The sequence below is a fragment of the Daphnia magna genome, linkage group LG2 (genome assembly GCF_020631705.1).
Source record: "Daphnia magna isolate NIES linkage group LG2, ASM2063170v1.1, whole genome shotgun sequence".
Lineage (NCBI taxonomy): Eukaryota > Metazoa > Arthropoda > Branchiopoda > Diplostraca > Daphniidae > Daphnia > Daphnia magna.
The window spans coordinates 16,055,317-16,066,290 of NC_059183.1; the positions used below are offsets into that span (position 1 = coordinate 16,055,317).

A 10,974-nucleotide genomic window follows, 5' to 3' on the forward strand; every position below is an offset into this window, starting at 1 on the left:
CTTCCCGATTATCAATGAATAGTGATCTAAATTGGTCGTTGCCCTGCGGCCAACAAGTAAAAAAATGTGACCCTAGTCTCTTCTCGTTGGCCTATCAGAACGCAAGGTCACTGGTAAGACTAAGCCCCTATGGCTGAAGCGGTGCTATCGGTGCAGCACCGATTTTAGCACCGTTCCGCACCAAAAAAAGAAATCCCCGCACCGAACATCCCCGATTCATCCTAATCAGGGAAGCCTAGCGGTGTCCCCGATTAGAATGTGATCGGGACCGAGCCCCCAGCGGCAGAGTAATAAAATATTGGGGGAACCCCCCCCCTTTTTACCCCCCCCCTTTTTTTTTTCAAAAATTTTTGAAATTTTTTTTTTTTAATTTTAAAAAAAAAAAAAAAAAAAAAAATTTTTTTATTTTTTAAAACAAAAAAAAATTTATTTTTTAAATTTTTTATTTTTTTTTTTTTTTTTTTTTTTTTTTTTTTTTTTTTTTTTTTTTTTTTTTAAAATTTTTTTTTTTTTTTTAAAAAAAAAAAAAAAAAAAAAAAAAAAAAAAAAAAAAAAAAAAAAAAAAAAAAAAAAAAAAAAAAAACACCCTCTGTTTTTTTAAAAAAAAAAAAAAAAAAAAAAAAAAAAAAAAAAGGAAAGGGGAGGGCAAAAAAAAAAATAAATAAATTTTTTTTTTCTAGCGGCATGAGTTGGCAAAATATTCAGACTTAAAAGTTAGAACTGACAACCTTGGACAGTCCATTCCTCTCCACAGCTCTTTCTTTTTTCTGGAGACCAAGGTAAGATTTCTTTGCTTGTTATCTGCAGTCATCGACGAAACTATATTTTGTACGTGTTCGCCATTGGATTCTCTTAAACATTAAATAACATTTAGTACGTAAACGAAGTTTTCTGTGTTAGTCATCTGTTGTCTCTTTTTTTGTATTTACTTCGTTTAGGCATCAAGATGGGTCGCCGTCCGGCTCGTTGGTGAGTAACCTCAAATGTGTTCGTCTGTTGTTACTTGCCTTTTTGACATTTCTTTTTAAACAGTTATCGGTATTGCAAAAACAAGCCATACCCTAAATCGCGTTTCTGTCGAGGTGTCCCCGATGCCAAGATTAGGATTTTCGACTTGGGCAGGAAAAAGGCTAGCGTAGAAGATTTCCCACTCTGCGTCCATTTGGTTTCCGATGAATACGAGCAGTTGTCTTCAGAAGCCCTGGAAGCTGGCCGTATTTGCGCTAACAAGGTAAGTTTAGTCTCGGATGTTGATAAGATTTCAACTAAATTAAATTTCCGTTTGTATTTAGTACTTGGTGAAGCACTGTGGCAAAGATGCCTTCCACATTAGAATGCGAGTTCACCCTTTCCATGTCATTCGCATCAACAAGATGTTAAGTTGTGCCGGAGCTGATAGGTATGTTCATTCAAGTTACGGTGTTTCCTGAATGATGTTCTTATGTGATTTTTATATTCAGGCTCCAAACTGGAATGCGTGGTGCCTTTGGTAAACCACAAGGAACAGTAGCCAGGGTGAACATTGGACAGCCAATCATGAGCATCCGTTCCTCTGACAAATATAAGGCTGCCGTCATCGAATCCCTCCGCCGAGCGAAGTTTAAGTTCCCTGGTCGCCAAAAGGTACTGTTTATTTCCGTATATATTTGAAGAAAACTAGCTTATCCTTTATTTGTTAGATTTACGTATCAAAGAAATGGGGATTCACCAAGTTCGAACGTGGCGTTTATGAAACCATGAAAGAAAACGCTCAACTTGAACCTGATGGCGCAAACGTAAAGTATCGCCCTGATCACGGTCCCCTAGCTGCGTGGTATAAATGGCGTACGATTTTCAGCCAACAATAATATGTTGCCCAATTCATCTTGTTTTTCTATTACCATCTTTGAACTTGTTCAAACAGAATAAACAATGATGAAATCATTTATTTCTGTGTATTTCAATGGAAATGTTTATAAAGTAGCTTTGAAAAGGCACATTGATAATTCCAAATATTCAAATATTGATGATTCTTCCTGAATACATAGGCCAGCATGGATGGAAATTTTCGTTTGGGTTACGAATTCGGTCTTCCAACGGATAAAGGTCAGGCTGCGCGAGAGTTTCGCTAGTTGGCAATGTGCAGTTGGTGATTTCTAACAAAACATCGATGATTTGGGAAACTGTGTGTTCCAAGGAAGGGTCCACGTCACACAAAGCTTCTGTTTCGTCACGAATGGTAACACTTAAACCATCTTCTGAATTGGCTATCATTTCCGGTTCGGGCTGCAATTGCAACCATTCTGGCGACTTCTTCAATTGGGGTGCCAAGCAAGGTAAAAGAATCGTCAACTTCAAAATCCTCTCCTTCAGTTTCTGACGCTCAGCCGATAACTGTTCGGCTCGCCTACTCAATTGGCCACGCTGCACTTGGTAAAGACTAACATATTCACCTGGAAAATTTGATTGAAAAAAAATTTTTTTAAAATCATTTTCCGCCCTGAAACCCATTTATAATTTGTTGCAAGTACAACTGACCAATGGTTTCGGTTTCACTTTGAAGTTGTAGAACCAAGTGTTCTAGTTTTTGCTTTTCTTCTGTCAAAGTTGATACAGTAGCTATTGAACGTTCTAGTCGCTGTTCTAATTGACCGAAGTGAAAGAGGAGTTTCTGATGTTCTTCAGCAGGAATCCAGTCACTGTCTCCTTCTCGACATTGTTACGTAAATTACAAAATAGCCCAAGTGTCTCAAAGAAAAAGAGTTTTACCATTTTCAGACGAGGAATGTGAATCTGAACGGTCCTCGTTGATCTCTTCGTTGTTACGCCGCTGTTTACGACTGCCTCGGACAGGTGTTTGATTCAAATTCCAAATGACACGTTTTTTCAGTTCTGCATTCTGATGCGACAGTGCCTGGATTCTTTCCTGAAAAAAAAAAAAATGGGTCACTACGAAGTACTAAACGAAGTAATAACCAGAACATGACGCTAAATACGTGAGCTTCCTCTAACTCCTGTCTCCAATAAATTGTGGCGTTTCGCTGACCAGCCAAATCGTCAACCTGCTGTCTATAATAATAAAAAAAAAAGGTTTACAACGTTCCAATCCAGCGCCATTAATAGCCGAACCTTAACTGGACAACCTCCGGCTCTAAAAGCAGTAATTTTTCGCTCATTTCCTTATTTTGTCGAGCCATTGTCTGAGATTCCTCCGTGAGCACAAGTTTGTCATTACTCTAAATGGGTTTAACAAATCAATGAAAAATGGCCCTTTTGATTAAAAAGATAACCAAAGCATATCTTACAAGTTGGATAAAAGCCTTTTCCAGTTCTTCCAGTTGTAGTTTCAGTTGACGATTCTGGGCAATAGCGCGGGAGGCTGTAGATTTGTCACTTTGCATAACCTTTCAATTTGCAAGAATTTCGTCAAATAACTGGATAAAAATAACGAATCAAAGCACGGTACTTGAAGAAGTTTCTCCCTTTCGCCATGATCCTGATTGGTGGTTGAAACGTTCAACTCACTTTGCATGCGATCTATACGGATTTCCAGCTCCTGAATCCGTGATTCCTTCTCCAATGCCAGTTTAACCAGTTCTTCTTTATTGAAATTCTGTTGTACAAAAGGTCATTAAAACCGAATGAGTAATTAAGCAGGTAGAAATTCAAACCAATTCCGCAATTTGCGTTTTCATCATGGCAATTTCTTCCTTAATCTGGGACTCGAGTTGTGGAGAGGGATATGTTTCGCTAGGCACAGCCAATTCATCAGATATGTGAGACAAGGGCACAGTTTGTTGCTCCATTTTCAGGGCCGCAATTGTCGCCTCGAGCTCTGCCAATTCATCCTTCTTGGTTTCCAAGGTAGCCTCTAAATTCCTTTTTTCAATGGCCAAGGACTCTGCCTACAATAATTCTTTAATGTTAGTCTCTTATATACTTGTTGATGCTTTGCTTTGAGACACTACGCTTTGATAAAATACCTGGGAACTAATGGTGCGAATTTGCCCGTTCAGGCGAAGAATGTATTGTTGATACTGTTGCGATAGAACATCTTTTTCTATACTTTGCGTCTTTAACTGCTCCCGTAAATCCGTTATTTCTTCTTGTAACTTATCATTTTCTTTTTGCATTTTTTCAAGGCTTTGATCGACCGTTGGGGGCCCTGCATTTTTCAACTAAAAGCAACGTGATAAATAGGAGGTGTCCATAAAAGACGTTTGTGCAATTTACAGTGAATATATTTACCTGTTGCATATTCACGTTGAGCAACTCGATTTGAAGATTGAGTTCATTGATAATGTTCTCTCTGCGATTGAGTTCAGCCGCTTGATTGTTTTGACGCATTTGAAGCTCTTTGAGTTCCTCATTTACTTCATTGTAAAGCTGATCTTTCAAATTTAGTTCTTGGCTAACTGTTTCAAGATCTTTAGTTAATTTAGATAAATTAGATTGCAGTTTTGCAGTTTCTTCAGTAGCAGAAGATTGCAATAATGAAAGGGAAATTTTTGTGGCTTCCAATTCTTTTTCGTGGCCAATTTTTAGTTCTTCTAGTTTTTTAATTTTCCCTTCATTTTGGGCATTAGCTACAACCAGCTCATTTTTTTCTTCTATCAAAATTGAAACAGTATTTTTCAATTCTTCTTCATGTACACTTTGAGTTGAAATGGTTTCAAAGACTTGGGTGGATTTTTCTTTTTCTTCTTTTAACAATTGTCTCTCCTGGTTTAATTTAAGTTGAAGTTGTTCAACTAAATCTTTTGATTTCATGTAAGATAAAAGAATGTCATTTTTCTCTTTGCTCAAAGTTTCAATGACCTGCTGCAGTTCAATCTCTCTGGCATTATCATAACTATGTTTCTCTTCTTGCTGGATTTCCAAGTTTACCTTTGGTTCTTCAGGCTCATTATGGAGAATGTTAGTTCCTTCTGATGATGGCTGATTAACTTCACTTTGCTGATGCAAGTTCAGCTGGCCACCATTTGGAGCTCCTTTTGAACCTCCTTTTTGTTGGAATTGTTTTAACTATTAATAAATTAAGAATACGAGCTTTAGTTTCTACAACTTATTTTATCGGAAGCAAAGCGTGCATTCTATACTTTTTTTTTCGCTGCGGCGAGCTTTTCTGCCTTGCTGGCATCCATTGCGGTAAACACGGAAATCTTCGGGTATTGTGTCAAAACAAATAGTTGATTACGTTTTTTCAAGTACCACTAGGTGGCGTTTATGGGGGAGGGGGAATTAAAATGTTTCTTTTTCAGCCGGCAACCGGGTAAATTCAGTTGTCCATGTGACTTTTGTAAATTCACACAGCTCTGTTTGCTGATAAAACTCTGATAACTTTCACAGAAGAAATAAGACAACTTGTGTGATTACCAATGAAGTAATAATGTAGAGTTCAACCACAAGATAATTTATTTGGGATGAAATGCATATCGTACAGAAAAGTAGGCAAATCTACGATAAATTCCAAAATGAAGTTTCCGCAATTTGCAAAACACAAAACAGAACTTTCGAAGAACCTTCCCCTTTAACACATCCCACGACATCTGCACTTCATTAACTATTAAAGGTAATTCGTTCTTGCATTACTTTTCTTATCTTTTCAAACAAAAATATGTAATATTGTAAGCCATCCCATTGTTGCAAAACTGGCATGGTACTTTTTGTTTTCTACCTGAAAGAACATTATTGGGCAGTTCCTTGGCTTTGAATCAACTAGTTTCAGAAATTTATTCTAGCTGAAAGTGTAGTCTTTATCAAAATGGCATGGCCACCACATATTTTTCTAGTAGAACTATTGAACTTGCTTTGGCTAAATCAATTGAAAGATAGCCTACATCTCACAGATAGCAATTTCAGGATGAGTATCAATAGTGTTTTCATCACAAATTCCTTCCCAGTTTCAACGAAATCTTTCGGTTACGTATACATGTCTTTTGAATATTAAGCAGTTGCAGCTATTTGCTAATCGTTTTCTATCCGTTTTGCTCGCTCATCTATGTTGTAATCCCATCCCATTATGTTTCAGTCATGTGAGTTTTTTGCACTCAACTTAATATTGTGGTTGAAAATATCGTAAGTGTTCAAAACGTAAAAAATCAAGAGTGTGAAATTCAAATTTTACAAATGAAACTTAAATTTTTGCGGTTTTTACAGCCATGCAATTGCGTTACTCCCAGAATTTTGATTGCAAATCAAGCCAGAGAATTTGAATGCCATTTCTATATTTCTAACCAAATATTGTGCATAAAAAGCAATTTCATGAACAAAATTGTAAAACCACCATTAGCAGTATCATTTTGATCCTTATGGCGCCGTTACACAGCAATACTTTCCCTTATTCCAACTTGAAGATTTTCGTGAGACACAACGAAGGTCAAGGGATCGCTTGGAAGAGGTCCCCTGTAACCAGCTCCGCTTAAACGGTTAAAAGTGACTTCAAAAGTCGGGTTTTTTTCAAAAGAAAAATGGATGACGGTGTCATCTAATTGGTTGTCAAAAAACTGCGCTGCTGCAGAGGCCCATGAACGACTTCGCTTTGAAGACAAGATGTCATTTGAGATTTCAGCGTTGGCGTACTGTTCGTTGCCCTTCAGTGGAGTTTTCCAGCTGGCGAATGTAACGTTACCTGTTACATCAGTTTAAAAATTTATGCAACTAGAATTACATGTAAACTTGATTATTTTACCAGTGGTAAGATCGATAGTGTCATCTTGAGTAAGGTAATGGGCAGATACTCCTTCATAGTTCGTAGTTGTCGAAGGTGTAACAATAGTATTTGTGACATCAGCTACAAACATTCCCCCACTAATACCAATTACCTGTTAGCCAAAAGCAACATTTATCATAGAAATAGTAAAATGTGCATTAATGTGATTACTTTTCCAACAGGTCTTGTGTAGAGATCAGTGACAACAAGAGCCATATCTTCATCCAAGCCGAAGCCCAAAGGTGTCCCAATGTCGCGGTACCGTGTGTCTTGCAGCAGCCTGTTTTTTAAATAAGGTACCGTATATTTTTATTTTTTTTTTTTGCATTACTTGTTTAAATCAGGAATTCGTATTTACGAACCAACCTAATAAGACGTGCTTCTCGTCCCCGTTCGCTGAAATGGGTGTCGGGAACCCAACCAGCTAGGAATCCTAAACCTCCATGTTCATCATAAGATAAATCTCCTGGGTTATTCGAGTTGGGTCCTCCACTAAAAGCTCCGTAGATCAACGCATCGTAGCTTGAACCTCCCGTAATCATGACAGTGTTGCTCTAAATGTGATGGGGTAAAGTTAGTTAGAAATTACTCACGATACCAGGTGTTTAAATTTCTCTCCTCAATTTATAGTATTTAAATAGCTTTACCAAACAAGCAGCTCCCGCACTTGTTCCGCCAACGGTTGCTCCAGCTTTTACCATTTCTGTTAAAGCAGCTAGAACAAGCGTTTCCCTGCCGGCGGGACGAATTGCATTCAAAATTCTCAGTTGATCGCCACCACCAAAGAAAAATCCCGTTTGTTGTCTTACTAAATCAACCATGGCAGGATCGTCGGCATTATTACTTGTTTCCGTGATTGGAATATAGGTTGCACTTGCTGCCCCGTATACATTCACGAGCATGTCAATATAGTAGGCCGCCGATCCTTCAGGATCTGCCGACGCAGTAGTGAAAATGCCGAATTTGGCTACACCTTTTCCGCCCTTTTAAAAGAATGCAATATATTAGGGCAAGAAAAATTTGAATGGTATAGTTTAATTGCTTTTTAAAGTAATGGCACCTACCGCAAGCGCGACCACTGTGTCCCAAATTGGTGCATTTCCATCACTTAAATTTCCGCCAATGAATACGGCGCTTTGCGACGCAGCAAGGCCAACAAGAGCTGTTAGGAAGGTGAGAGACAAAAGACCCATCACGATTGTCCTGGTAGAAATATCTCGCTGCCACTCGTTTAGCGTGTGAATTTACGATTCTACGTTTTCTTGGCGTTGCCGTGAGGTTTTATACGTAAAAGAATTTCAGCGAGTAATGTTGACAAGAGATATAACGGTTTATTTTTGAAGTTATGTTTTATAACCTTTGAAAGGTTTTAGTCCTACTCTGATCAGACAGGGAGTCAACAATACGATGTTTATTCATACACAGTAAGATAACAAACTCGAAACTTTAATCCTTATGGCGCCTTTAAACTGCAATACTTTCCCGGATTCCAACTTGAAGATTTTCGTGAGACACAACGAAGGTTAAGGGATCGTTAGGAAGAGGCCCCCTGTAACCAGCTCCACTCAGACGGTTAAAAGAGACCTCAAAAGTCGGGTTTTTTTCAAAAGAAAAATGGGTGACGGTGTCATCTAATTGGTTGTCAAAAAATTGCGCTGCTGCAGAGGCCCATGAACGACTTCGCTTTGAAGACAAGATGTCATTTGAGATTTCAGCGTTGGCGTACTGTTCGTTGCCCTTCAGTGGAGTTTTCCAACTGGCAAATGTAACGTTACCTGTCGCATAAGTTTAAAAAAATTTAGCAACTAGATTTACATGTAAACTTGATTATTTTACCAGTGGTAAGGTCAATAGTGTCATCTTGAGTAAGATAATGGGCAGATACTCCTTCATAGTTTGTAGTAGTCGAAGGTGTAACAACAGTATTTGTTACATCAGCTATAAACACTCCCCCACTTGTTCCAATTACCTGCTCGCAACAGCAATATTAATTACTGAAACAGTGAAATGTGAGCTAATTTCATTACTTTTCCAACAGGTCTTGTGTAGAGATCAGTAACTACAAGAGCCATATCTTCATCTAAACCGAAGCCCCAAGGTGTTCCAATGTCGCGGTACCGTGAGTCTTGGAGCAGCCTGTTTCATAAGGTACAGTCAGCTTTTGGATTATTTGTTTACATCAGGAATTGGCATATGTGGACCAACCTAATAAGACGTGCTTCTCGACCTCGCTCGCTGAAATGGGTATCTGGAACCCAGCCAGCTAAAAATCCCAAACCACCATGTTCATCGTAAGACAGGTCTCCTGGATTATTGGAGTTGGGTCCTCCACTGAAAGCTCCATAGATCAACCCGTCGTAGCTTGAACCTCCCGTAATCATGACAGTGTCACTCTAAATGGAACACGGGAAGTTTTCGTTAAAAATTACATTTGATCTTAGTTGGGTTTTTTTCTCCATAATTTATAGTATTTTAAAATTTTTACCAAACAAGCAGCGCCCGCACTTGTACCGCCAACCATTGCTCCCGCTTTTACCATTTCCTTCATAGCAGTTAGAACAAGTGTTTCTCTGCCGGCGGGACGAATTGCATTCAAAATTCTCAGTTGATCGCCACCGCCAAAGAAAAATGCAGTTTGTTGTCTTACTAGATCAACCATGGCAGGATCGTCGGCATTGTTACTTGTTTCCGTGATTGGGATATAGGTTGCACTTGCTGCCCCGTATACATTTATGAGCATGTCAATATAGTAGGCTGCCGATCCTTCAGGATCTGACGAAGCAGTTCCGAAAATACCAAATTTGGCTACACCTTTACCTCCCTTTTTAAAGGATTGAAAAATATTAGGTCAAATAATTTTAAATAATACTGTAAAATTTCTTTTTTTAAAGAAATGTCACTTACCGCAAGTTCGATCACTTTGTCCCAAAGTGGCACATTTTCTTCGCTTTCATTTCCGCCAATGAATACGGCGCTTTGCGACGCAGCAAGTCCGACAAGAGCTGTTAGGAAGGTGAGAGATAAAAGTCCCATCACAGTTGTTCAGGTGGAAATAGCTCAATCACTACCGCTCGTTTAGCGTGTGGATTTACGATTCTACGTTTTATTGGCGTTGTTCTGATGTTTTATACTTAGAAGAATTTCAACGAGTAGTATTGACAATAAAGAGATAACGGTCTATTTTTGAGGTAATGTTTTATAACCTTTGAGAGGTTTTAATCCTACTCTGATCAGACAAGGAGTCAATATGATGTCTGTCAACAAAACGATGTTTATGCTTACGCAATAAGATAACAAATTCGAAACTTTAATCCTTATGGTGCCTTCAAACAGCAATACTTTCCCGAATTCCAACTTTAAGATTTTCGTGAAACTCAACCAAGATCAGGGGATCGCTAGGAAGAGGCCCCCTGTAACCAGCTCCGCTTAGACGGTTAAAAGTGACTTCAAAAGTCGGGGTTTTTTTTTCTAAAGAAAATTGGGTGACGACGTCATCTAATTGGTTGTAAAAAAAACTGCGCTGCTGCAGTTGCGCATTAGTTGAAAAACTTAAGCAAATAGGATTACATGTAAACTTTATCACTTTACCAGTGGTAAGATAGATAGTGTCATCTTCAGTAAGGTAATAGACAGATACTCATTCATATAGCTTGTAGTAGTTGAAGGTGTAACAATAGTATTTGTGACATCAGCGATAAATACTCCTCCCCTTGTATCAATTACCAATTGTAATAAAGCAACATTTTAAGTAGAAATTTTGAACTGTGAGATAATCTGATTACTTTTCCAACAGGTCTTGTGTAAAGGGCAGTAACTACAAGAGCCATATCTTCATCAAATCCGAAGCCCCAAGGTGTTCCAATGTCGCGGTTCCGTGTGTCTTGCAGCAGCCTGTTCTCACGAGGTAAAGTCAGCTTATGCTTTACTTGTTTAAATCAGGAATTTGAATTTCGAACCAACCTAATCATACGTGCTTCTCGTCCCAGCTCGCTAAAATGGCTTTCGGGAAACCAATTACCTAGGAATCCCAAACCCCCATGTTCATCATAAGATAAATGTCCTGGGTTATTCGAATTGAGTCCCTCCACTAAAAGCTCCGTAGCTCAACGATTCGTTAATTGAACCTCCAGTAATCATGACAGTATCACTCTAAATGGGATACTGGTACGGATCTTATACGTATAAGATTTTCAGTCAGTAGTGTTGACAATAGTTATATAACGTTGGAATTATGTTTTAGAACCTTTGAGAGATATCAATCTTACTGTAATCTGACAGGGAGT

General features: G+C 38.5%; 3 protein-coding genes and 1 long non-coding RNA gene across 7 annotated transcripts; 2 read left to right on the forward strand and 2 right to left on the reverse strand.

Moving 5' to 3' along the window:
* Positions 1–676: 676 nt before the first annotated feature.
* On the forward strand, positions 677–1,927 carry LOC116916002 (60S ribosomal protein L10). Of its 3 annotated transcripts, none has more exons than XM_045168652.1 (6): positions 677–779; positions 939–969; positions 1,033–1,231; positions 1,293–1,399; positions 1,461–1,623; positions 1,680–1,927. In XM_045168652.1, the coding sequence occupies exons 2-6, from the start codon at positions 947–949 to the stop codon at positions 1,845–1,847; spliced, it is 660 nt and encodes a 219-aa protein (XP_045024587.1). In that variant the 5' UTR covers positions 677–779; positions 939–946; the 3' UTR covers positions 1,848–1,927. The 3 variants fall into 3 exon arrangements, with proteins under 3 accessions (XP_045024587.1, XP_032777071.1, XP_045024588.1); XM_032921180.2 differs by having other exon boundaries at positions 709–828; XM_045168653.1 differs by lacking the exon at positions 677–779 and adding an exon at positions 850–873.
* Positions 1,918–5,220, reverse strand: LOC116915993 (golgin subfamily A member 2). 2 transcript variants are annotated; one of them, XM_032921171.2, is made up of 11 exons: positions 5,079–5,220; positions 4,228–5,004; positions 3,963–4,157; positions 3,651–3,884; positions 3,446–3,592; positions 3,285–3,383; positions 3,109–3,215; positions 2,976–3,048; positions 2,749–2,905; positions 2,518–2,685; positions 1,918–2,432 (listed from the first exon to the last, which is right to left on the reverse strand). In XM_032921171.2, the coding sequence occupies exons 1-11, from the start codon at positions 5,121–5,123 to the stop codon at positions 1,996–1,998; spliced, it is 2,439 nt and encodes an 812-aa protein (XP_032777062.2). In that variant the 5' UTR covers positions 5,124–5,220; the 3' UTR covers positions 1,918–1,995. The 2 variants fall into 2 exon arrangements, with proteins under 2 accessions (XP_032777062.2, XP_032777061.2); XM_032921170.2 differs by having other exon boundaries at positions 2,518–2,688.
* Positions 5,221–5,238: 18 nt separating this feature from the next.
* LOC116916008 lies at positions 5,239–10,790 on the forward strand. The gene is made up of 4 exons (XR_006642805.1): positions 5,239–5,551; positions 6,874–6,987; positions 8,730–8,839; positions 10,485–10,790. It is a non-coding gene; the product is annotated as an uncharacterized LOC116916008 (long non-coding RNA).
* On the reverse strand, positions 6,190–9,818 carry LOC116915997. Its single transcript, XM_032921175.2, has 12 exons — positions 9,596–9,818; positions 9,177–9,512; positions 8,897–9,084; positions 8,719–8,827; positions 8,528–8,660; positions 8,170–8,466; positions 7,756–7,853; positions 7,339–7,674; positions 7,058–7,245; positions 6,863–6,971; positions 6,671–6,803; positions 6,190–6,610 (listed from the first exon to the last, which is right to left on the reverse strand). Exons 1-12 carry the CDS (start codon positions 9,722–9,724, stop codon positions 6,300–6,302), a joined length of 2,367 nt encoding a protein of 788 aa, XP_032777066.2. The 5' UTR covers positions 9,725–9,818; the 3' UTR covers positions 6,190–6,299.
* Positions 10,791–10,974: the final 184 nt, after the last annotated feature.

Bases quoted from the DNA above. Each gene is read 5' to 3' on its own strand.
- LOC116916002 (XM_045168652.1), top strand. From the start codon at position 947: ATGGGTCGCCGTCCGGCTCGTTG. The intron at 1,400-1,460 runs GTATGTTCATTC...TTTTATATTCAG, and splicing joins AGTTGTGCCGGAGCTGATAG to GCTCCAAACTGGAATGCGTG. The intron at 1,624-1,679 runs GTACTGTTTATT...TTTATTTGTTAG, and splicing joins AGTTCCCTGGTCGCCAAAAG to ATTTACGTATCAAAGAAATG.
- LOC116915993 (XM_032921170.2), bottom strand. From the start codon at position 5,123: ATGGATGCCAGCAAGGCAGAAAAGCTCGCCGCAGCGAAAAAAAAA. The intron at 4,158-4,227 runs GTAAATATATTC...CGTTGCTTTTAG, and splicing joins TCAACGTGAATATGCAACAG to TTGAAAAATGCAGGGCCCCC. The intron at 3,216-3,284 runs GTAAGATATGCT...AAACCCATTTAG, and splicing joins AAAAGGCTTTTATCCAACTT to AGTAATGACAAACTTGTGCT.
- LOC116915997 (XM_032921175.2), bottom strand. From the start codon at position 9,724: ATGGGACTTTTATCTCTCACCTTCCTAACAGCTCTTGTCGGACTTGCT. The intron at 6,972-7,057 runs GTTGGTTCGTAA...TTTAAAAAACAG, and splicing joins CGAGAAGCACGTCTTATTAG to GCTGCTGCAAGACACACGGT. The intron at 6,804-6,862 runs GTAATCACATTA...TTTGGCTAACAG, and splicing joins ACACAAGACCTGTTGGAAAA to GTAATTGGTATTAGTGGGGG.